This window comes from Taeniopygia guttata, chromosome 5, assembly GCF_048771995.1.
Source record: "Taeniopygia guttata chromosome 5, bTaeGut7.mat, whole genome shotgun sequence".
In the NCBI taxonomy this organism is placed as follows: Eukaryota; Metazoa; Chordata; class Aves; order Passeriformes; family Estrildidae; genus Taeniopygia; species Taeniopygia guttata.
The window spans coordinates 48,722,500-48,749,064 of NC_133030.1; the positions used below are offsets into that span (position 1 = coordinate 48,722,500).

At 35.8% G+C, this 26,565-nt stretch overlaps 1 protein-coding gene across 2 annotated transcripts in view; it reads right to left on the minus strand.

Moving 5' to 3' along the window:
- Window positions 1–2,829: 2,829 nt before the first annotated feature.
- Window positions 2,830–26,565, minus strand: part of PPP4R3A (protein phosphatase 4 regulatory subunit 3A) — a 38,892-nt gene continuing 15,156 nt past the window's right edge. Inside the window, exons 1-14 of one of the 2 annotated variants that reach the window (XM_032748865.3) lie at window positions 25,396–25,616; window positions 23,973–24,071; window positions 20,993–21,610; window positions 13,129–13,206; window positions 12,902–13,018; window positions 12,471–12,587; window positions 12,069–12,200; window positions 11,879–11,981; window positions 10,796–10,954; window positions 9,447–9,616; window positions 7,771–7,913; window positions 6,638–6,828; window positions 5,923–6,149; window positions 2,932–3,712 (exon numbers count right to left, since the gene is read on the minus strand). In XM_032748865.3, coding sequence (XP_032604756.3) covers window positions 3,599–3,712; window positions 5,923–6,149; window positions 6,638–6,828; window positions 7,771–7,913; window positions 9,447–9,616; window positions 10,796–10,954; window positions 11,879–11,981; window positions 12,069–12,200; window positions 12,471–12,587; window positions 12,902–13,018; window positions 13,129–13,206; window positions 20,993–21,610; window positions 23,973–24,071; window positions 25,396–25,524 — 2,397 coding nt within the window. In that variant the 5' untranslated portion in view covers window positions 25,525–25,616 and the 3' untranslated portion in view covers window positions 2,932–3,598. Of the gene's footprint in view, window positions 3,713–5,922; window positions 6,150–6,637; window positions 6,829–7,770; window positions 7,914–9,446; window positions 9,617–10,795; window positions 10,955–11,878; window positions 11,982–12,068; window positions 12,201–12,470; window positions 12,588–12,901; window positions 13,019–13,128; window positions 13,207–20,992; window positions 21,611–23,972; window positions 24,072–25,395; window positions 25,617–26,565 lie in introns of those variants that run through there. The other variant, XM_002200554.7, reaches the window with a different exon arrangement.

A 26,565-nucleotide genomic window follows, 5' to 3' on the forward strand; every position in this document is an offset into this window, starting at 1 on the left:
GCTCTGGCATCCACGGCACTGCTCCAGGATGCCTCTGCAGCTGTCAAATGGTTGAGAGGTGTAAGGCTGAACTGCAGTGGCCACTCTGCAGATGCCAGGAAACATCATTTAGCAAGGCAACTAACTTCATTGTGCTGGGTTGATAAGGCAGCTGCCTGCCTAACAGCACCACAGCAGCAACACGAGAACAGAGCCCCATCACTTCTGCAATTAAACACCTCTGCAGGGATGCAAAAACAGGCAAACCCGATCTGAACCGTTCCGTCCTTAGCACATTAAAAGGATTGGACCTACTTGGCACTTAATTCCATGAGAACATGATGCCTCACCTGGGTGGGCTGAGAGATGAATGAATGAACGGCCTGAGCTTTGTTGCCAAGCAGGCACATTACAGACAGCACATTCTAGGGACAACTCACTGTTTAGATACACCAGGTTTTAGATCCTTTCACCTTCATGATACAGGAGAACTCTTTTGTGGTGATGTGCACTGTTAACCCAAATGCAGCCACACTCTGCACACATTAGAAGAAAATCTGGAAATATTCCAGATCACCTGGAATTACTTTCATTAGTGTGTGGGTTCCTTGAGGGACCAGGTAGTTCATATACATTCTATCTTGGTATTCCCAGTAAGTCTAGGCTCAAAGTTTGGAAGTTCATCCAAGGAATGAGCATCAAGTCTTTCAGCCACTGAAGGAACAGAGGGGCCTATATAGATGCTTTAAACACCCTGGCTCTTGTCTGTAAATACTGAAGGGTTTGCCCTGTAAACCATACTTCAGGGCACAATTAAAATGCAATTAAGATGACTGAGCCATGCTTAGTACAACATACATGCAGGTCTCATGGGATGAGGACAAATGGTTTTAAAAATCAGCCAAAAGAAAGATCTAGAACAGATACTGTTTCCTAACATAATTTCTTGCACCTATAAACTCAAACCCAAACTTAAAAAAAAAAAATTATCCATTGCAATCCCAGTATTTTTTTCCCCTAAAATATATTTCAATATTTCCATGCATACAAGTGAACGTCACTGAGCAAGAGTATACCCACCATGTCAACTCCATGAATATATTATATCAGTGCAGACATGTCCTGTCAGGCTACAAGCATTAGATAACTGGGAAGACAACTAACCATCTAACCACAAGTTAGACAGCATTAAAAGACGTACAGCCTAATGTTTTACCAGTGTTTTAGAGCTTCATAAAAATATAAAAACTTCAAAAGTTCCTGATTTCATTATTATTTTGACCAAGCCCAGTAACTTCAGCATAATACTCACTGTTAAATGTAATGTTTCAAAGTCCAAGATCCTACAAGTATTATGAAAGTATCCAAAAGTCTGGAAGACTGCAGCATCAAACATCACAAGATTCAAGCACTTGATTGCTAAAGGAACAGAAAAAAATCTTTAACAAACATGTTCCTTTGATCACCCAGAAGAATGATTTCCTGAGATAGAGTCTGAAAGACTTGCAGATAACTGTATGGATGAATTTTGATAGCTTTATGCTCAAGAAAAGTTTGACAGCTTGAGCTGGATTTAGGTTCTAATTAAGAAAACCTGCAAAATTGCAGATTTCCTTGTCACAATGTCTGCTCTGACACCAAAGTTGCAAAAATCAAGTTTCAGACAGTTTGTTGCAACAGCATGGGGACTCAGCCCATGGGAAATCCCATGCACCATCAGATTGTGTCTAATCCTGTAGTAACCATGTGCATAACTCCTGACCTCTATAAAACTGCTGAGAATTGCCCTATCACAGACATTTCAAATACATTGTAAAAACTCAACCTTAGAAAGTGATCACAAATGAACTCTTTGAGAAGGAGATGGCTAATAATTTCTGCCTAGTGCACACTTTTATTTAAATCCAAACTGGCTGGTATGTACTCACAAAGCCCAACCACTGAAGCTTTGCCTTTTGTGGTTGGCACAGAACCTGCCACGCCATCTACAACGTTCAGAAACAAAGTGCTCATCTACCCTTGGGTGTGATCACCTGTGTTGCTGCCTCAGATTCTCATTTCTCTTATTTCTATTTGTATTGATACATTTATGTATTGAACATCATAATTGTTGCAACACCAGTGCTTTGAATGCCCAAAAAGAAATCAGTTCTTGAAAGGAGATGTAAGAAAAGAACTGAATAAATAACCCTTCATAGAAGGCACCGCTGTGCAAAGCCATCTTCCGTAAGGAAGCAGGATGTAATGCCTGATTTCAAATTAGTATTATTCAAACTTTTGGGAAAAGGGGAAAGAAGGTGGTCATTGATTTAGACCAAGTTAATTGCTGTTTTTCAACTGAGTATTGGAATAAATTTCAAAAGATGGTGTTCTTGTAAAGAGTTTATTCTACAACCATCTTTTATTCATGAAAAAGGGAATCTGAGATTTTTAAAGAATACCACTAATGCTATTTTCCTTCAGCTTTAATTATTTCTTTTTTATTTTTCTAAGCCAAATAAGTCAGTATATTGGTATTCCTAATTCATCCATCTTGCATTTTGGTGAGTTAGTTACCATCACTGTTCTGCATTATGAAATTTCAGTCTCTTTGGAATACTAATTTCCTACCTATATGTTTAATTTTTTAAATTTCATCCTATTTCCCTGATTTTTCTCTCAACAGGTGCTGCTGTAAAATTTAATATAAAATATTTAGTCACAAAATAGTATTACTTTTATGCACATTGTTGCAAGATTTTTTTCTCCAATAAAAATGATACCATCTTCCATAAAATTCATAACATATTAAGAACTGTGATGCAGAACAAAATTACACAGTGTGAAACAGGTACCAGCACAACAGTGAGATTATATTACATCAAAAAATTTTAATGGTCCCAAATATATACTCAACAACTAAGCATACACTCAGGGGGGCAAAAAGAATTATGACACAAAAGTGACCACATCTAGAATTCCACTCAATCTTTAATCAAGAAGGGACAAACAAATCCCCCACCTCAAAAAAAAAAAAAAAATCTGCAGTTTAAAGGGCAAAGGGAACAGATTTAAAAAAAAGAGGAAACTTTATATTCAGCCCTCCCCCGCAGAGGTTTTTAAAACCTGTTGTAGCTCGAGTAAAATGTTCAGAATGTACGATTTCAAAGGCAGGTCTCTTTTATACAAAGAAACTGCTGGCATTCTTAACTAGTGAAGAATTATGGCAAAACCCGCCTTTTCTTCAGAAGTCTCATACATGGTCCAAGAAAGCATATTCTGATTGTAGCAACTGACCAGCCAATCCAGAGTTCCACTAACAAAACTCCTGCCCTCTTGGCTTTTTTTTTTTCCTTTTTTTTTTTTTTTTTTGTTTTGTTTTGTTTTGTTTTCCATTTCCTTCCCTGAGAAAAGGGCAACATGTGGTCCAAGCTGGAGAGCTCAAAGGCATAAGTCTTTCCCCCAAATGAAGTATTTCTCCTTCTGCTCCTTTGAATTGGCACTTGATTGGCAGAAATCCATTTGTATAGGTTGATCTGTGTCATACACAGTAATTCACAAAAGATTGCTGCTTTGCTGTGAGTTTGTTTTGTTTTTGGAAAAAAATCCTTCCCCAACTGGTAATCTTCAGCAGTTGCCATTATGATGACTCAAGCTTTGCTTTCTTTGACAAAGGTAAAGTTTCCTCTTTATCTTCATCTTCATCATCTTCTTCATCATCATCAGGATAATCTACAAGCCCAACGAGGCCTCCCTACAAAGAGAGACACAATTACTATAATTAAGAGAATGTCTGTACATTGATAATTCATGATTGCATTGTAACATGATGTTTGCATAGAATATTGCCATAAGCACACTGGTTCAGAACGTTTTGAATAAAATCATGCAGAACAAAAATAAATCCTTCAGTATAAATGAAAATGACATTATCTGAGAAATGTTTAAATGAATAAATCCAAAATGGGGTTTTACCTATCCAGCAGGAAATATTGCCAGCTGAAATTTAAGTAAAGCCAAAAATTTACATGATTTTGTTAAGTGTCACTGCAGCTCCCCGTGTAAAGACATGGTTTATTTTTACTGAGCACAGCCCACTGCATTGAGCAATCTGGAAGCACTTCAAAAACAAATGCAGAATACCCTTCAATTTCAATTTTTGAATTATGATACTTTTGGAACACAGTTTGTCTTTGCAAAAGTTAAAGTGTTTAGTGACAAAGAATATTTCTGAATAATATAACTGAATGATGTGTACAGGTTACAAAGTTTAAGTAACTTGTCAGCTGAAAATGAAAATGTATTGGTATCATTAAAAAACTCTCTTGTGTTGCAAATACCCACAAATTTAAGATTAGGCAGCTCTGGACCCATGAAGAAGCAGCATGAACTTCTGAAACTTCCCTTAACTATACTACATTGCAATTTATGAAGCATCAAAGATCCTATTACTTATTCAGGTGCCTAATAATGGACACCGAAATCAGAACACTTCAGTCAACTGTATACCTAAACACAACTTGAAAAACAATTACTCATATTCTATACAGTCACATACACATAACCTAAAGCAACAACATCAGGTAATTAATGAAAAACCCAATTTCAACACTGTTTCTAGTTTGTGACTGGTATGTTTTACTCTGAAAGAAGTTAAGATACCTTCTGCCTGAATCCAGGAGTGTTTTTCACTGCACTTCATGTTCCCTTTTGTAACCTGAACATTTTTCTTTTGTCACCACTATTTGAATTTATGGAATCATTATGGTATCCAATATATTCCATATGTAAAGACTCCATTTCAGACTCATGGAATTACACTATCTGGGAGAGAAAAAGCTCTAATAGACTCAATGGATTTGCAAGCCAATTCCATCCCTTTTAAAAAGCACTTTACTAACTCTTGGATTATGCAAGGAGTTTCCTCCACAGAAGTATTTAGATGAAGTGTCCTTAGGTTCTTCCATCAGCCAAACTCTTCTGATCCAGGTGTTTTCAAGAGAACGCAATCCAAATAGAAATTCTTCAGCCATGTTGAGTAGGAAAAAACCCCCAAACCCTAAAGTCCCATTTACTTTCACTAGAAGTTAGGTGAACAAGCAGTATGGTAGCATTACAAAACAAGGACGAATCAGTGTTATTCCGAGACTATTTGACAACTGACATACATAGCCCACCTTTCAGAAATGGAAACACTTGCTATGAAAACAAATTCTCATTATCTGAACTACGCTGTTTCAACATTACCTTATCTGCCCTCCAGTGCTGGGCAAATAGCAGTCACTCTCCTGACTCAGGTCAAACATTTTTATTTAAAAGCTAATAAAATCCAATAGTGTCCTAAAATGTATTTAAAAATGCTAGTTTTGGATATTTACTCTAAGTTACGATGCTCTTTTAAAGTGGCTTTCTTCTTCTACTTCAGAATGATCCAAATCAAAACTATAAGTTAGTGGAAAGGTAAAAATGTCACACTTGGGTATTAAAAATTGTTCTGGCTTACAGCAATCACGATCCAATGCAATTTATTTAGTCCACACAGGTCAGTTACAGAATTCTGAACAATATTAAAATGGTGATAGTAGAAATCCTCAATGGATGTGCAGAGCATTGTAGTATCTACCACAATTTGGCTATGTTTCTGAAATATTTATTTTTATCTGTTAAATATCCCTGTGCAATTTAACATAAGTGCAGTGTTGTCTGTATTTCACTGTAAATATCACTGCTAAGAGCAACTCATGGCATGCTTCCTACTTGACCAGTCTGGGCATTAAAAAAGCTTTTATTTCTTTTATACATAGCACATCTCGTTAAAAATGCTGAAGGTCAGACAAGAAGTACACACAAACCAGACAGTCCATTACTGCTTAATTTGTTGGGACTCACAAAAACTTCAGCGAGATGCAAAAGCAAACTCCTACTCTGTAATAATAAAGTCAACCTACAACCATTCAAAATTACCTTAGTTGTAATAGCTGCCATCTGAGATGTGCTTTTAGAAACTGATCCAGGTGAGCCAGGGGACCCTGGAGACCCAGGGGACCCAGGAGATCCAGGCAGATTACTTGCTGATGACTGGCTGGTAAGGTTGGATTTTGTACCACTAGAAAAAGAAAGCTTGAAACTTGGGCTCTGACGACCTGAAAGGTTAGTTTTCAGAAGAACTTCCTTTTCTTCACTCTCTTTCACTGGAAAGAAAAAAAAAAAAGCAAAAATAAAGCAGTATTATTGAGTGAAACATTTAATTACAAATCACTTCACTGTTTGGTAAAAGGCTTAATACTTTATGTGTAACTCACTTAAGGGAGTCATCATAAGATTTTTTCCTTACTACTGTACTACCTACTAGTGGTTGTCACTGAGCAGGAATGAACACTTTTGTTCTACCAATGGTATCACCTGAACATTTAGGTAAAAAATTTTGAGTTTACACATAACATTTAATTATAGCCCAAATAAAACACTGTAAAGCTTGACTATAAGATAATATTTTAATTCAAATGCATTAAGAACTCTAAAACACATTTTGTATCATTCTGCCTCTAAAGACAACAAAACTTTTTAAATATGCGGTCTACCAAATTGATGTTGCAGTTTCAAAATACATACATGCAAATCCTTCATTGCAGCAGGACTGAATAATACAAGTTATGCCATTCATCTTTTCATCACTTACATTTTTTTCTTTCCATGAATTTGCTGATAGGGTCCATAATATCCTCATCATTTTTAGGCTTGTCAGAAGGGGGCACCACTGCCTCTCCATCTTCCATATCATCCTCATCAGTATTAAACCACATTTCCTCCTCATCCTCCAGGGTTCTTGCATCCCTTCTGTACCTGTGGTTTCTCAAAATGGAGCGCATGCTGTAGAACAGGAGGTTTTTAAAAGCATAGATTCAAAAATCAATTTATATTAATAATAAAACTTCTACTTGACACTCAGTGACAGCTTACAGATCCATACACTGCATAGTAATAAAAACACCAGCAGATCATTCTCTATTGCAAACCTTTGTACTTTTTATGTGTTTTCAAACTAATTCAAGACAGCAAAACAAGAACAGATCTTGCTAACTTAAGAGTAACTCATCTGTTCACACAAGCAGTCATTTTGCTTTAATGAAACTAGACATAAAGCAAAAATAAATGGAGCAAAAAGGCCTAAACTTCCTATTTTTATGTATCTCAACCTTTTAACCTTGAGCAACTGTGTACTAAGGAAGGGAACTTTTGCTCTGGCAAATGGAGAGAGCAATTCAAGCTTTGCATCAGATTGCTTTTTACTCCATCAGCAAATCTAACAGGGACAAAAAAGCATTCTCTGAAAATTTCTTTCTACGTTCTATTCCTCAGGCATTTTGATAAAGCTTATCTAAATATCTACTCCACTACTGAAATGAAAGGAGATCTGACGTGTAAATTTTTGAAGGAAAAAACCACAGAATGGTAATTCACAACTGACAGTCTTTCAGATCAGCAGTGGAAATCTGTTATTTAAACAAACCAACTTGGTAGAGATACTTGGTAGGCTTCCAGCCTCTTTAAAGTAGTGCACATAAGTTTAAGATACAATAAATTAGCATTATGACTGGGTGTCCAGCAACTAACGTTTGCTGAAAGCTGATGAAAAGTCTGTAGCAACATATTTGAAAATAACACTTTCAATCAAGTACATTCAGCAAGGCTTGAGATGCGAGCAGAAGTCTAAATTATCTATATTTTCCAGAATAAGAGAACAACCCACCAATAGTCTGGTAAGAGAATTAAAGCATCAATATGCTATTAAGAGAATTTAGCGTATTTTACCTGTCAAGTTTTGGATTATCTTGTCTTTCCCTTTGTTGTTCAAATCGTAGTTTCAGTCCTTTGAATGTCTGCACATAATCTACATCTTCCAGTGCCTTCCAGTAATTTTCAATTACATGAGCCGTTAATGATTTTATATCTTCCTACAGAAAGAAACAAACATAAAGTGACTTATTTTCATTCAATTGATTTATTTAATACAATATAAAAACTATCTGAAATGAGAATTCCATAGCAAGCACTGTATTAATTAACTTATGCAAAAATGAGTATATAAGTATTTAAGTTTAATTAAAAATCTAGAGCCTCAAGTATTTGATTAGCAAAACAACATATATGTTCTAGCAGTGTCTCCTTCAAAACATTACAGAACGTAAAGCCTGATAAAAACGATATCAAACTCAATCCTAAAATGTCTTTCCACTGTAACTGAGAGATATTTTTATACTGATGGACAGCACGGCGTGCAGTCCTTCAGGAACAGGCTGCTCCAGCAAGGGCTCCCTGTGGGGTCACAAGTCCTGTCAATGAACTTGCTCCAGTGTGGGCGCCTCTCTCCACAGGGCCACAGGTCCTGCCAGGAGCCTGTTCCAGCACAGGCTTCCCAAGTGGTCAGAGCCTCCTCCTTCAGGCCTCCACCTGCTCTAGCCTGGGGTCCTCCACAGGTGGCAGGTGGATCTCTGCTGCACCACAGACCTCCAGTGGGCTACAGGGAGACAGCTGCCTCACCATGGACATGACCATCACCATGGACATCACCACGGGCTGCAGGGGAATCGCTGCTCTGACCTCAGCCGGTGGCACATTGATCTTGGAGCCAGCTGGCATTGGCTCTATTGAACACAGGGGAAGCTTCCAGCAGCTTCTATAGAAACCACTCCTTTAGCCACTGCCCACCACTGCCATTGCAAACCCAATACACAAGTGTACAAGTCATGACCACCTATACAGGTGAACTTTTCTCACAGCTTCAAAACTAGCTTTCAATCAACTCTTCCATGATGATCAGGTCATCTAATTCTTGAATTACCCTGAGTCCCAACACAAAGAAAAAAGAGGTGATCAACACTACAGATTTTAAGAGGTAGCAATGCATGGGGACTTACTCCACCACAACTGTCTGCACCCTAGCTTGGCCCCATTTGCCACATTTACAGTCTGTACAGCATCTTGACAGAATCTGGATGCAAACAACAGCAAGGAAATAGTACTGTGCAGACAGCCAACTGGCATGAATATTTAAGAGACTCCCCATGCAAGGAACTTGGTAGCACTCCATTAAAATAATCAAAGGAGATTGGTAACTCTTTTGTATAATTCCATATTCCGTTGAATTGACATTACAGAGCACAGCTAAATTTGATGGGTTTGCAGCAGTAGTTTCTAATTACATTCCTGTCATAACAAGCCCATCCAATCTGCATGATGAAATTTGATTAGTGCTGTCTTTGCAAATCTGGGTACTGTGAGTACAGCATCAAGTGAATTTAATCTTCAAGTAAAGGTACTGTTTGAATGTAAGAAGAAACATGTACAAATATGCAACAGTGATATAAAACAATATCATATGGTCCCATTATGATAGCATAATTTAGGGCAAAGGAAAAAAGAAAAGTAATCTTGAATTACAAGACTAAACAATGCAGCCATTATTTTCAGCATATAATAGCACTCACCACTCTGATAAATTCGAACATCTCTATTATGGCAGAGTTCATCAGATTATAACGGGAACCATTATTTAGAAATGCTTTGACCACGGGTTCAAACAAAAAACTTTTCATTATGTAACGGTTGTAAAATTCATCCTTTAGCCCAATTATCTTTCTCTTGAAACGAAGGGCACCTGAAACACAAGTGTTGCCAAAAGGAGTGTTTTAATTTAAAAGCAATATTGCAGAAATTACTAAGCATTAGTTAGGACAATTTACAGCCTCAGTTCATACACAGCAATACATTGAGTCCTCTGCTTTTCAATAGTCTTGACTACACTGCTGAAGATTACTTACCTGTTCTATCATAAGCAAATCCTCCATCATAACTGTACAAATGAAAACACCTCTCTTCTTCACTGGAGAATTAATATAGTATTGTTTAACTATAATACTACTAATATAAAAATCTATTTTCAATTCTTGAAAATTACTTATGGTAAAGGTAAAACATTTTCTCAGTAAAAGAGCTCAGTAATTTGCTTATCAACCCTATTATTCAAGTGTTTGGTTAGAGTTAATAAGATCTATCTGATTAGAATATAAATAATCTAATTTTAAAATTGGTAAATGACCTTTTATTCACACACATAGTAAGACATAGGCTTGATTTACAACAAGTTTAAAGTTCTTTCTGGAACTCCAAAGTGTACACAAGTTAGAGAATGTCCATGCATAAAGAGAAAGTACAGTATCACCTGGCAGCACATTTTGCTTAGCAACCATGTATACAGGTTATTTGGTTACAAAATGTAAAAGGTACTTGTTGTATAGTACAGCTCAGTCAACTTAAGGCTTTGGGTTTTTAACTCTATGTGCACAACAGAAGGACAGAGAAAATCTCCTACTTGCCTCCAGAATTAAGTCTGCTTTGACACTACTGAGCTGAGCGTGCTCAAGAAACTACCAGTCTGCAGAGCAGCACACTGAACTTCCATACAGCTTCCTGCAGTCAGGTAGTCATAGCTGTAATTAAGTACCTCTGGTAATTTCTACTAAAAAACATCAAAACTTACAATGTTCTCTTAAGTATATCCAATACTGCCATATCATCTCTTCAATTCCCCTCTCCACTGAGATGAAGCAAAATCCTTCTTTTTTAAGGATAAAAATGTATCTATAAGTGCAAAATTATTTACTAATAGTAGCTGATATAACTATAATCTAGTATGAGAAAAACAGACTATAACATAGAATTTCTGTATTCAGTAAAAAATTGTCATGATCTATGAACAGTTTTTTGCAGCAGAGTAAAGATATGTATCAGCTCACACCCACAAAATTCTACTTTATTCCTTAGCTTTCAAACTTACACAATGCCAAGAAAGCATGCTTTGAGGCCATGAGAACAAGGACCCTTCGCAGGATATCTTTGTTAATAATGTAGTTTTTTATGTGATAGGTATGATGTTCTACACAGAAAGTCAGCAATTCCAGTATTAATGCCAAGAGTTGGGCTGTCTGAAAATCATCTGTAATAAAACAAAACCAAAATAATTAAACGTTATCTGGAATACTCCCTTCAGAAGCTAACTTCAAATATCCAATTGCACTCCAGTAAACATATCCAAGTTTTTTTCTTTTCCCACAGACATTTCATGGAACATGCTGAAAGCTGAGTCTTTAAAACAGAAATTGAACAAATTTGTTATGGATTGACTATTTTCTATGAATACAGATATGGCAGGAAACTCTTAAAATACAGAACCAATTATATTTTTCTTAAATTGGTGTTTGAAGGTTCAGAGTACAGAACATAACCCTCACATGAGTAGTCAGGCTTATATAACCAAATCACATTATGATGTCTACAAATCCAGATCATAAACTATCACCCCTGATGCAGTGTATTGACTTAAGTTTACACCAAAAATGTCATCTATAATGCCTTTTAACTAAAGTACTACGCAAGAAATACCTCGGGGTCTTCTAACACTTGTAGTAAGAACTGCTGCTAGTAGTCAGCATGAACAATTACTTCATCACTGATTTCTGCTTTCTTAGTCTGCTATAGAAACAGCTCTCAAACTCAGCACACCTTCCCAGGGAAAATGTTGCAACATTTCTAGTAATCCCTGACCTTAAGAAACCATTTAGACATGTTTAGAAGTCTATGTCACTGAACTTCCCCAAGAGTTCCTAAAAAACTGTACAAGTATTTTATTTTTTGCTAAAGCCAAATTTGCTACAAATGTTGTTAACTTCTTAAATCAGGTCTCTCTGCAGTTTTGCACTTATGCATTATTCAATGACTAAATATTGAATCAGCATTTTACTTTGAACTATGCTTCATAATCTCAGACTCAAATTTTTTAGATGGAAAATGTCCTTTGACAATTATTCTAAACATTGACATTCAACAGTCTCAATGTGCCCAAAATCCAGTGTGTCATTACCTTTGCTAGGCTTGTCCTCTGTAGTATTGGCCAGTAAAGGGGCTGTCAGAACATGCATACAATGTTTGTAGAAGAAACCCAGGAATTCTGTCTTTTCTGTTTTCTAAGGAATGGGGAAAAAAAAAAGTAACACATATCATCAAATACCCTAAAAAATCAAATGTAATTTCATTTGAAGATATTTACTTACATTGGCAGTGGCAAGCATATTTTCTGGATCAACTAAAGTACGGAGCAAACCCATGAGTAGCACTGCTCCTCCAAGTTCTGGATCTGTGTCACAAATCATGTGTTCTATAATGAGGTTAATGAGTAATATATCCTAAGAGGAGAAAAAAAAAATCAATTCAAATGCTATTCCCTTGTGCCAAATCTGAAATTATACAATGCAACAAGCATCTGTCAACAGGTGAACTCATCTCACCTAACAGAACTCTTTACAACACAGCAGTTCAGTGCCCTGTTACCAAATTCCAAATTACTTCGTTGAAACTAGGGCTTATGTCATTCACAGTTGTAAATATACACCAGTAATTTCAAACCCCAGTGATTTCCTAAACAATACACTCATTCCTGAGGACTCTTTACTTACATCATCATTCTGCTGTGCTTCCTGCATGACAAATTCTCGTACCATGGATGGGTTATATTCAACCAAATATGAGAATATATCAGTGGCTGCACTTCGTACTTGTGCATCATCCATACCCTGGAAAAGTCAAATAAAGTAATTTTGTTTTCTTGAAAGGATTAAATGGAACCAGAAAACATACAGCTTTAATTCCTTCTCACAAATCACACCTAACTATTGCTAAAGCCGGATTCTAAAACTAAGTCAACTTGTACTTCTCTGTAAATTTGACAACAGCTTGACAAAATGTATTTTGAACATTCTGAAACTTAAGCTAGGACAAGACATATGAAGCAAACAAAAACAAAACCACTTGCTGAAGTTTGTGCTGAAGTTTCTTTTTAAAAAAGCCTCTCTGAAAACTGTAATGACAAATAATTAAAATGACTTACCAGTATGACTTCTAGTGCAGGCAGTATGCCCATATTTGACAAAGTTTTGAAAAATGCATCTCTGTTTTGAGGTTGCAGTGTTTGTGAGAATGCACAAAACTCTTTCAGAAAATTTACCTGAAAACCAGGAATATACTAGTTTAGTAATTAAAATGAAAAAAAAAAAAAAAAAAAAAGATTCACATGTCACTTTGTGGTAACTGTCACATATTTTACAGATTTCTTACCAATTCCTGTCTTTTCTCCTCATCTGTGGCTTCATCTGTTAGTTGTGCAAACAAGTCTGTCAGAAATTTTTCATCTTCCTACAAAAGCAAAACAATACCATTTGTTTATTTGACAATATCAAAAGGCATCCAAGTATAATATAAAATTCTTCTAGACCATGATTCCTGGAATGAAAAGAACACATATTTGTATACCATAATTAATCACAGCAGTATCAACTTTCTAATTCAGTTTTCAAGTCAATTAATACACATCTCAGTTTTGAGCTTTAATCATGTTCAGCATCTCTCCACCCCCAAACAATTCACTCTCAATTACAATGTTTGTTGTACTGCTTTCTAATTGCCCCTTTTCTACTTTTTACTGCAACTCTCATTGTTTTGTCTTTGACTTCTTCAACTTCCTTCCCCCTTGTCACATGCCAGTCCCCCTAAATCACACTACCCTTGGTCAGCTGTTTACATACATTTATAAACAACATCCCCACACAGGCCTACACAGACATATGCATACAAGCATATCTTTGGAATGCTATTAGATCTCTGAAGCACAACAAAAGCAAGGACACAATGAAGGGAAAGCTGCCTAACAGCAGGAATGAGGTGAGCTTCCTTTTCCCTCAATGTTGTGAAAAGGATTAATTCTAGAGACCAAATCAAAACAACTGTTGCTATTGCATACAGAATTCATTGGACATTCTGGCTGACAGCAAACAAACTCCATTCCATTATTTTCACACGGCTGTATCTTAGCAAAACTACAAACAGCTCAAACAAAATACACATCACAAACGTGTATTTAGATTGCAAGAAGGAGCAATATTTAGCTTTCCATAACCTTTACTGTCCTAACTAGGAAATTATTAAGAAATAAACCTTCTCCCATCCTTTTCCTAATATTATGCAGTAGTAAGGCAGCACTTGCTTGAGAAAGGTTCCAGTATATCAGGTACTAATACATTTTTCAGAAAGCTGCCACTATTGTTTCTTGTGAAGTCAGTAATACATGGATGTGTAACATCCCTCTATCCCAAAACCAGAAATCCAAGTGCCAGAAATCCAAGCTTCTTTGCGCATGTTTGCACTGCATAAAGCAAAACCATGAAAGTACTTCAGACACACACACAAAAGCTTTCTTATGTTGTGAATTCCCTCAGTACCTCATCCAGGCTCAACACGCAGCCTTGCTGAGGAAGCGAGTACCTCAGTTCTGATAGCACACCTTGCTAAGGCTGCTACAACACTGCCACAACACAATCAGCATCTCTACATGGCACTGCACAACACAGATAAACCCACAACAGGTTGCCATGAGCTACTATAGCTCATTGCACTATAAAGCAAAACCTCTTATTTAGAATAAGCCAAATTTTCTCTTGTCTGATGCTGTGCTGTGCTCCTAACCTGACCCAACAGACAATAAAAAGAGTGATTTCTGGACACAAGTTCAGGCGCTGTTTCGGTGACTGCTTCAAAATCAAAACAAAAGGAGGTAAGAGAGGCCCCACTTCAAGTATACCAAAATTCTCTGTGGAGGATCAAGCACAGATGTAAATATTGACTTCCAGATATCAACAGTGAAGTATGTCCAAAACAACTATTAAGGTATTTGATTTCAAGAAACATACCTTAAGCTTTGTTGGGAGAATGCGAGGGTGTTTGACTAGCTGCTATCCAGCTGCTACACAGCTTTGTTAGTTTTCTGTTCTAATATTTAACTCGTTAGACATCACAGGAAACTTAAGTAACCCACAGTAGATATACCGACATATTCAGTCACGAAAATTAAACAAACAACAAACAAAACAAAACCCCATAAAACCCAGGTCTTTTGAAGACTATGCAGGTTCTTTTCTATGATTAGCAATGCATTTAGGAGAAGGGCACATAGTTTCCTTTCCTGTCTCTTTTCACTATTTTGATAAAGATGTAGAACTAATCTTATCTATGAAAACTTATTACTAACTTCACACTTACGGCTTAGCCCTGAAAAGCATTCAGCATTTCTCTCATTCCAGATGCTTAATGAGAGGCAGACAGATTGCTGTTCATGAGAAAAGAAGCAATCCTCTCACATATATAGAAAAAAGTGTCATTGTTAAGAACATTCTAAGTATAAGATTGTCTCTCTCAAGCTGTAAAATTACTGACAAGGGCAATATATCTAAAAAACATTCCTGAACAATACTGCCAAGACCCATGGAAATACACAGTCTGAGAGCAGAGTTCACATATTTTAGAAATCACAAAGCACCAAACCAGAATGATAGAATTACACAAATTTGAGTGTTTCCTTTTTTTTTTTTTTTAACTTGCAAAAATTCCTCAAAGTATGTCTGTGAACACAGTGCAAATTCTCTGCAGTATGTGGTCTTTTCACACAGACAAGTATCAAAACACATTTAGCTGTACCTTAGAAGCTGTGAAGGTCACAACTGTTTTCCAAGAAAACCAAACTGCAAACAATAGTTTATGATGTAATTGTGGATTGTAGGTACTTTTCCCAGGCACAGAAATTATCAGAAGTGCAATACTTAAACTACATGTATACCAGACACTAAGTATATTCATTTATGCTTGGCAAGATCTAAGTAGATGCATCTAGATTTAATACATTTCAAAGCTCATGAAGATAAAAACAAGCCAGGCCAACTACTCACTCTATAATTTATGACTTTAGAATAAGAAAACTCACAGATAAGCTAGGGTCACAAAAAAAGGACACTATTTACATTTGTGATTCAACTTCCAAAGTAGCTCTCCTCCTCCTGAAAGGCACTTAAAAAAAGGATTCTTCAAAATCAGGCCTCTCTTCAATGTAATTAACATTCAGTTATCAGGTATTTTTTTGTCTGTGATTACAGATAAATGACATAAAACATATTAGTGTCAAAAAAAATCCAAAGAAATTCAACACCACCTAAACTGGAAAGAGCACACATTCCATCCTATATTCCACCTCCATATTAATTTTGGGCAGAAACAATATTTTAGCCCATAAAGTGAAATTTTCATTAAATATTACTAGCAAACAGATAAGTACCACTTCAAACACACATTCCTTCCTGCTACCACACAAAAGATTTCTTAGTTTAAAATCTCCTTTATATCAGACTGCCTTTCCCCACATGCATTCATCATGCTCTACTTTCACTTGAATCAACATGCTGGAACAACAGCAAGATCCACCAAATGACTTTTGCAGTTTCTGAACACATGAAAAATAATTTTCTACAATGAAGAAGTTAATCCCAAAAATCACAAGAATGCACCACTTGCAAATGTCTTTCACCAAGTCACTTCCCCCAGAAGGTGGTATCTTTTTACACTTTATTGCAAAGTGAGTTTTGCTGAAAGTAAATCTCCACTTATTCCTGAGCGAACTATTATAAGAAAGCAGACTGGATTTGGGCAGAACTACCAGTATGCACTAACACAACTCTTCCTACAAAACAACTACAGATAATGTTATGTAATTACCCACAGGACTCTGTTAAGAATAAGCAACTATCTGTAAAACCACTTTAAACATTAATACGTGCCTATCATTGCACATTAATAGAATAAAATATACAGGTATTTTATTACAAAATACCTGCAATTTTTTAGCTCTTGAAAAGGGATATAGGGACTATCAGTAATCTGACTTCTGTATTTAAGAATTCTGATTTACCAGTACAATAATACCATCTGATCACTGCTCTACTAAGCACAAAAACTATTTTAACTTATGTCCAGTTTTTCCCTTCTACTCTCTACTTTCCTGAAAATTAAACACCTTGATGTCTAAATGCACATTCCCTAAAGTAATCCTAACAATATTCGTTACTCCAGAAGATAAAGACATTGCATGATCTTGCTGGCAAAAAGAACACACCAATGAGAAAAGGGGGAGAGAACAGAAGGAAATAGTGTTTGCTCACTCTATGGCGCAGTTTTGCAAGATTTTTTTAATGAACTAGTTAATAATACAAAGGGAAAGAACTGGTGGCCTCCAGTGTGCTCATTGGTATATCTTTTTTTAAATTGCAAAAGAGCGTCATATAAAGCAAGAAACACCACTTACCTGTCCCACCCCCACTCTCAAAACTTAGCCAACTCCATGTTTCAGCAAGTTTCTTGGTGGCTATGACATCTCAAGACTAGAATAGGCTGGACCCCAAGCAGTAAGAGCATATTAGGAGGGGCTGTAATTGCAAAAAAATGCAATTCGTACCTTACACATATCTTACACATTGTGAATGAGAAAATCTGTAATTGAGTAATTTTCACAGCAGTTAATTCTGCAGTCTGGGAATACTGTTTTCATGGCTTTACTATTCATCATGCAACCACAGTATCTAGTTTAGTGAGATGTTGACATGCTCACTTAAAATTACCTATCTTACAAAATTAAACCACAAACAAACTTACCTCCAGTTCTCAGAAAAGCCCATCAATATAAGAACATTTTTATAAAGCTTATGAGAAAGCCAACCTTCATGAAGAAGGAAGGAAGAATATGGTTCTAATGCCAAAGGTTATCTATTTTATATTTTTGGTTTTAGCACAGAAGGGCAACAGATATTTCACCTACCAAAGAAAGCAAAATGATCAAAGGAAGTATCTTCCATGACTACAGAACTTACTTTTTTCAACACATGCAAAGTCTCTCTAATAAAGCCAGAACTCTAAAGAATCAGCATATTCTCATATTCAATATTAATTATAACTGAAAAACTGACATTAAATGCCAGTGACCGTCAATGACAGCGAATGGCCTATCTTGACAGTAAATGCCTTAAATAAAACACAGTGGTAGTTTTGAGTAAAGTCACTCAGCTTGTCAAGAAGCATAAGACACAATCTGTACTGTTCTGTACAAACTTCTGTTCACTTCTCTGAAACTACAGTCTGGCTGAGTTAACTGAGATGAGAGTACTGTAAGGTGCCACTTTGGTTAACACACAGCCTGACATGGAAAGGTCTCATTACAGCTCACTTCTTTCCCATGATGGAGGTAAGAATCTGGTTTTCCTTTCCTTCACAGCCAGAGAGAAAAGAACAGAATACCAAACAATTCAGTAATACACACAAGAACTGCAGGATACCATGGGATAACAGCCACTCAGGGAGTTTACTTTTATCTTGCCAAGTGAAACTTCCCAAAAAGAAATCTCTTTTGTCACATCCTCAACGGTCCAAGAGACAATCTAAAGTCAATTGCAGAGGCATTAAAAGCCTTTATTATTCATCTGCTAAGAACGTGAGACTCATCCATGGCTTCCAATAAACTACCATGAGGCATCCCAGAGTCTAAGGGATTAATCCCAATTAATAAGGACTTCTAAAAGAAAGCACTTCTTAAGTACACATGGAAGGTTAGTGAACACCAAGATCTCAGAAGATCTGAAATAACAAATGCCAGGAACTACAGGAAACTAGACACCCTTCATGCAGTAGCACCCCCTCCACACACACAAAGGATTGTGATACCAGCTACAGGACATGCATGTTGTCAAACCACACACAAATGGAAGAAAGCCCATAGGAATCAGTTACAGAAGTGAAATCAACAAATTCAGTCTTTTAAGTCAGCTCTTAGAGCATTATTTATTCTGCGTAAAGAAATAGGAAGAAATAGTATTTTATGTTTTATACATAGACTGTAGGTAGAAATGAAACTAGAGTGCAGAGATTACATAAAAGTGCAACCTGGCCTATTGGTTTATGAATAAATAAATGACAGGTAAATAGGCTGAAACCTTGGGTTAGAGCTATATTGCAAGAACTTGAAAAATCAATCAATCAAGCCTTTTGAACTCTTAGAAATGCTATGGACACATAATTTGTGAGTCTTTTTTAATTCCCTCAAAACCAAAAATTGATCAGCAATGTCAAATAATTTCTGACAGATTCTTACTTATAAACTCAGGGAATTCTCCCTCCTTGCTAGAGAGCTGTACTGTGAAAGTACTAGGAAATGCAGTATAGCACAGGGTGTATTACCTTTCTCGTGTGCTCTCATTCTGGGCTCCTCAAAGCTGTGGAAAGCACTTCAACAATTCCAAATGTTTATCTGACTTTGAAATGCAATATTCTTCTGGCTCTAACTTACATGAAGAACACTTTATTCACAACCATAGAGAACAGCAGTGAAAAGAATGTTCAAAAATGTGCTTTCACACAACAAATCAAAATCAGATCTGAGCCTTTGTTTCAACTGTAAACTGCAACTAACAAGTCTGGCAACAACACAAAACCTTGATATTGTAACTTAAACGTACCCTACATCTATTAACCTAACACAAGTTGTAAGAGACAGAAAAAAGGAAATTCATCAGTCTCTAGTCCTCAATGAAGTATCTCAGGATGTCTGGCAAAACACACCCTTAATGATTTTGCAGCATCAGATCCTCGTTTTCTTTTTCAAAGCTAAAGATCTCTCTCAGAATCAGCTACTGCCACCAAGACTCCTGAAAAATTCTTGCCCTCCTCCTCAAGTCAAAATGTATAATCTTCAGAAATTTGTTTTTAGCAACACTTGCAAAGAGGGCAAGATATTTTTGAGACAACAGTCATACTGATGCTCCAATTGAGACCCCTTAACTGAGTCTTTTTCAACATTCTCTCAAAGTCAGACTTGTAATCTTCTTCAAACTGGCAACTTCAAAATGCTTAAAGCCTTCTGACCTATCTTCAGATAAGCAACTGTGATTTTTGTTTATCGAGGACACACATCCAGACATGAACAGTTTGGTTCACCTGGGCATAAGCTGGGGCCCGGTACTACTGAAGATGCCCAAGATGTTTCACCTGACAGATTAAGGCGTCAAGAGAGTGGATTAAGTAATATCAGTATTCTGATAATTGAGTGCAATGAAGGAAAAATTGTGAGGCCTAGTTTAAACAATTATTCGTTCCATGAGCTTGCAAAAGGAATTTTCACTCTCCTTTGCTATATATTTTCCATGAAATTATACAGGAGACATCCTGAGAGTCAAACTGAAGATAAATATGATTAAAGTAATCAGTAACATCTAACTTGGTCCATTTCTTCAGATCAGACAGCCCCTATGAAGACAATGACTATTCATTTATTAAACTCTGGGAGAAATATAATAATGTTAATTAACTTCTACAAGCCAAAATACATGTGCTGTAACATTTTGCTGAGTTAGCTGAAAGCTCCTCTTACAGAGATGTGCCACCAACTTCTAACACCGTTCAGAAAGTCCATGGGTTGGTGCAGAACACCTAAGACATTGGTAAACTCTGTAAAGCACCAAATAATCTCTTTACATTTGCAGTAAGACATATTTCATGAAAAACTGGTCATTCGAAGCACCATTATTTAGGGATTTATTAAGACAAACTAAGTAACATTCAAGCATCTAAAGTGGTCTTATGTTCTGAAGCTGTACTTTACAAACAGCTACTTTAATTTGCTTCAAAATTAGCAACAACTACATTGTGGTAGAGCATTATATTGTGAAAATTTCATGGTAACATGACAAAGATATCACTAAGTCTAGTAACGAAAAGGTCCTAAAATACAAAAACAACAGCCCTCAAAACTCCTATTATAATCAAATATTCAAAGTGCAAACAGTACTGTTCATTCCAAAGAACCTCATACAATATTCCATACGTTTGCTTCATTTCAATCAGTTACACAGAATCTAGTCCAAATCCAGAAATTAAAGAATGTGTATTTGACAACTCAGTACTCGAATCCATGCCTTTTCTTTTCTGTCACACTCCACAATCACTTACAGAATCACAGACGTGAAGGTTCCACTGAAGCACCTCAATCTCTCCAGGAATAATCACCTGACTTTCTTTGCCCAAGCACAAGTAAGAGACTATAATTTTTGAAACTTACCTGTAACATGCCAACTATTTCCACTTTATTAAAAAAGATGAAAGAATGAAGTGTTGATAGCATATTTTCCTCAAAAACTGAGGGAGTGGGTAGGACCATATCTTGAATATACTGTACTCTGTATGTCTGATGTATTTTTTGCTTCAGCTCTGGATCAGATATAGGTATCACCTCTTTAAATTTTGCTGTTTTAGTCAGAAATTCCCTGTGTTTCCGTGACTGTGATAAAGACGGATCATATTCTAGGCATCCAATTACATCCATTATACATTCCTCGGAAAACATGACTTCAAAAAGTGCAGTTCTGTTTAAAAGGAAAATTCCCTTAATAATTTCATATAAGTGGTGTAGTCCTTCAATGTTCTCCAAGTCTTCGCACACATGAAAAATTTCTAAGAGCTTCTTAATGTAACCCTCATTTTCCAGTGCTAGTGCGAGTTTTTCACGGCGTAAGGGTGAAGGCAGTGAAGATGCCACAAGTTCTGCGATTTCTTCTAGTCGGCTGAGTTCACAGGATGGCAATTCTAGACCTGGCGATGACATATCATCAAAGCGCTCCTCCTCAGATTCATCAACAAGATCCTGAGTAATATCGACAGAAGGGTCTTTGCCTTGAACCTGCAAAATAGGATGTGTCAGAAAGTGGAGTTTAATTTTACTGAATGCTTTTTAAAAAATACTATTTAAGTATCACACGTTTTTAATTTGTACAGACAAAATAGAAATGCAAATCTAGTCTGACATTGAGTATAGCTGGTTTGGAAAATAAAAGATAATGAGATGATTTCTTCAAATAGAAAGTTTTATAAAACTGTTTCTACATTAGATATTTAACTTTATTTTTTAAAAATGGGAGGAAGAATAAGAAAAAAACCTACATTTTCTGAGTATTTCAAATAAAAACAGAAATTCACAATTATTAATATGGATGGGAACTTCTTCATAGACTACTGAACTAAGCTGTTTGTTTCCAGTCTTTATTCTCTGCAGACAGATTTTCAAATGCAAATTAGTATTATATTATTCTAGTGATAGCTTTAAACATTTATCTATAAGCTGTTAACTGCTCTTGGTGCTTTTCAAAGCTTCCACTACCTCAAAAAGAGAAGAGAGGCCAGTCTTGCTAATTTCTCTGCTGTTTCCAGTTTTGGAGAACTGCAAGTCAAAATCTGTTACTGTACACCTTCTAAATACTGAACAGAAACACAGAATCTTCTCTTAAGAACAAAAAAGCTCAAACCAACATTGACAAAATAATAGAGAAAACCAACTGTCAGAAAAATAATGCACAGGACTTGGAAATATCTCTCCAGAGATATGAGGAAACTGTGGAAAGTATGAATTAGTAAAAAAATGCACAGATGCTTGGGCACCAGAGTGTATCAGCTTTAATGACATCTTAATTTTAGCATCTGTTTGGAATCTGATGCCTAATTCAGAAAAGCACTACTGTGCAGAACAGTAGAAGGTACTGTTGTTTTTAATCTTCAATTCAAAAAAAAAAACTCTGGGAGAAATAATGCTTCATTTATAACAACAAGCCTACACTCAGAGTGGTGCTAAACCCCACATATTGTTCTGCTCATACAGCAGCAACCACTTTCTCTATAAATGGTATCAAAGCTTTCCTTTTAGAAGAAGTTTTAATGACTGAGGAAGTTGAAGATCTATAAAGTACACTAGACACAATTACAAAGCATGGCCTGAAAACAGGATATAAAGACACTGGCTTCCTACAAAAATATTAGATCTTTACATGAGGGTGAGGAAACTGGGCTTCTTATCTGGGTGTTTCCTAAGAACAAAACTTCCCCCTTTCCCTACTTTGTTTCTGTCCCCAGCTTTGGAGACATTGACTGCTAACGTTCTTGGAAATGTTTCTATACTTATTAATTAAGTGGTAAACTGCTGGAAAAGACTCATTCTAAAAAAAAAAGGAATAATCTATATACATGCAATTGTGAAACCAGATTTCTATGGGGTTGTTTCTGAAATCACTAAGAACAAGCTTCAAAAGACAGAGTGGGGAGAGCTAGATGCTTGTTAAGAACAGAAAAGAGTACAGAAAGAGATTTAGAGTATTTAGAGAAATCCCACATATTGTAGCACAGAATTGAGAGAAGTAGTAATACTTGGAAAGGAAGAAAAAACTCAAACAAGAACTGAGAAAGTGAACTAACATCAGTGAATATATTGATTCAATTCTTTTGGGTCAATAGTTATTACCCAAATATTATTTACAAACAACACTGATTCAGTGACTATAAGTCATCTGGTTGTAGTGGTAAAACATATGTTAAAATATATACATGCTAGGTATACATTGTTTGATTTCTTAAAACATTATTTTTAAGGTGATGATACAGGGATGGAGATATCTCCTACTATCAGAATAATCTTTCATAGCCTGGAAATGTTCGCATGGAAAAAAGTTCTGAGAGAAACTCAATATTCCCCTCACCTGAAGCAGAAGAATGAAAAATGTAGAAAGAGAAATTTAAATAAAATACAGTTTTAGTATATATATAATATACAAAACCATTTATTGCAATATATTCTGTAAGAAATACATCATAAAACTCACTAAGAGCTCACACACATTCTTCTCTCTACAAACAAGCTTCATAGGTAATTTTTTCCCTTATGGCTACCCTGAAAAAGTTTACTCTGACACTAATTGTTAATTTAAGCACTCATTTGGAGCTACACTTTCTTGGGCAAAAATAGAGCTAAAAAGTTATGTTTAAAGACCTGAAAATGTTCTAAGAAAGTACACAAAACTTAGATTAGGTCTGTATTAAATTTCTGGAGGAAGGAGAAAGCTTTTAAATTGAAAAATGTAAGATCTGGGAGAGCTGGCTAAAATGTTAGTTTTTCCTTTTTATCTACTATTGTTCAAATTCTTAGAACAGCATGCAAGTTTTGAATACAAACATTTATATTAATTAGGTTGTCTCAATTTTACATTTATCAAACTTACCTGACATATTTTTTCCCATATTTCATCACAACCTGCTTTTTCTTGAAAGCTAAGTGCCAAATCATAATTTTCAGCTTCAGACCACACAATCAAGGTATCCTTTAAAGAGAGGAAGAGTATTTTCAGGCAATATATTTCAGATTTTATTAACCTAAATAATGTTTAAAGAGTAAATTTTAAAAATAAAACCAGCCTGACACCTAATAATGACAGGACAATATTACAATACAAACGTAACCATCACACTTAATAAAATTTTTATATGTTTATGATTAAAAACATTCCTGCATAAATCAGAAGTTCCAGAAAGATATCAAAAGTTTTTATTCTTACTTTATGTGACCATAATACTATAAATCTCAAAAAGTTTGACCTAGAAAATGCACTTTTACCTCAATGCATTCTCTAATAAAATACAGAAACAAAAGCAATGGGTTTTGTGGGGTTTATGTTAGGGGTTTCTTTAATGTTTCATTTGGACCACATAAAACTGCAGGATGAAAGTTACAGTATTTCTTTTTTTTTATTTTCGTAAGCCCCAGAAGACACTGCAAATGCACAGAAGAGCTTTTTAAAAGCTAGTCCCAAGATGGCTACAACCTTTAAAGAAGAGGAGCACCATAGTTCACTGCCTGGGACTACAGGCACCCACTGCACTGAACCATGCATGAGAGTTTCATTTATTCCAAATACAATTCTGGAAGGAAGTTTTGCCCTAGACTTTTAGAAACTACTTGAAACCATGCTTAGCTATGTTCACTTCCTAGAACTGAAGCTCTCATCAACTTACTAGGCTAGTTCAAGAGTTTATCAGAGCCCTCATATTGCATGCAAAACCAATAGATGAAAGTGGAAGCTCTGCTGCAAAGAGCAATGTCACACACTGACAAGGTATTTGATGAAGTAGTTTACAGAGAGTCTACTACTCTTAGAATAACTAATAGAAAATAAAACTCAATTAATAAAAGAAGAAAATAAAATCAGCATTGTGTTCAGGTATTCTGTCAAGTTTTATTGTTAGTCTTTTGTCTTCTTGTAACAGCTGAAATATAGCCACAGTAAACACACATAGCTCCATGAAACTGCATTATTTCAGCCAAGTGCTAAACCATGCATTCACTCACTAGGACAAGAGACATGGGAATTTTTCTTATACATAAAGTACAGAATTTCTACTTCATTAAGTAGAGATTTTGCTTATAGTGATATTAAAATGAATACTGACAATAAAAAGAAATACATTTAGATTTTGCTTTGCACTTACTAGAAAACATCTTAAACTAAACTGTAATCTAAACAGCACAATCAGCCAGCTCCAATGGGATTGTCAAGCAATACAATATAATCAATTTGCCATTACCAGAGCAGCTATACTCCTTCAGAGGCACTAATGGCTTTACCTTGTAAATGGCAAATAGTTTACCTTTTCCTTTTCCAAAGGGTTGAGGAAGAGGTGGTACACAGAAGAAAGGGATTTAGGAAGACCACCTCCAAAATACAAAAGGAAGAAAAAAACCATAATTAATAATTTATTCTCTACAAGACAGGTCATGGAGCAATTTCTCTGGTAATAACAGATTGACAGCACCTGGTACTGCTGACACCAACAGAGCAAAAAAAAATTAGTTTGCAGAAATCTGAAAAGTGAAGGTCTCAAACAAAAAGTTTTTCTATTTGCAATCTTTAAAAACAGTATGTACCTTACTGCATGTTAAGTGTAGGTATCAGATTCAAATTCTAATATATTTCTCTCTCCAACTGTATCTCTGCTGCAGTAATTTTCAAGGCCACTCTCTCCTTAGTTTCACACTGAGTAGCGCTTAATTAAAAAAACCCAAGCAACCCTAACATCAAATTTTAAGTAGACCCTAGCAGAACTTGCAACATTTCCATCTAATTACAATTCCATCCAGGTGAAATTGGTTTAATTTCTAAGTAAGTAATTTCCAAAAGACCAAAATGTATTTTCTTCTTGCTAAAGAGCACAACTAACAAACGGGGAAATGACTAAAGGAACACTATTAAGGGCAGTGCTATTTACATTAAGTGCTTAATAGACAAAAGCTCTAGGTCTCTGAATAAAATCCAGCAACAGGTCAAGACAGAGAAAGGAAGGCAGGCAGAGAAAAGTAAAGAGAAGACAGAAAGTTAAACCTGCTTTTGAAAATGCACAGATGTAGAAAAGTGTATCTGGCCATAGCATAGCAATTTTTCCCTTTAACAAGATCATCTACTACTAAACATGGAAGTTCACACCTCTATAAAGTCTTGATTTTTTTTTTAGTTATTTCGTCTTTGGAAAACAAAAACAATTGCTTAAAGAAATAATTTGAGCAGCAGAATAATCATCTTCCAGTTTGTTTAATCAGTATTAGAAAAGTGTTTTCCAATTGCCACATTAAAATTTGAAATTAGTCTCTGTTGTCTTATCAAAGGTTTCATATATTGTGGTTCCTCAACAGAAGTCTATCAATTGCTACTTTCTGAATCTTTAGTAAACTGTATTTGTTTGTACAACCTTTCTTGAATGAAAGGGCTTTTAAAAAGAGAACATGAAACAGAAAGCACTCCACTCCATTATGCAATATACAAT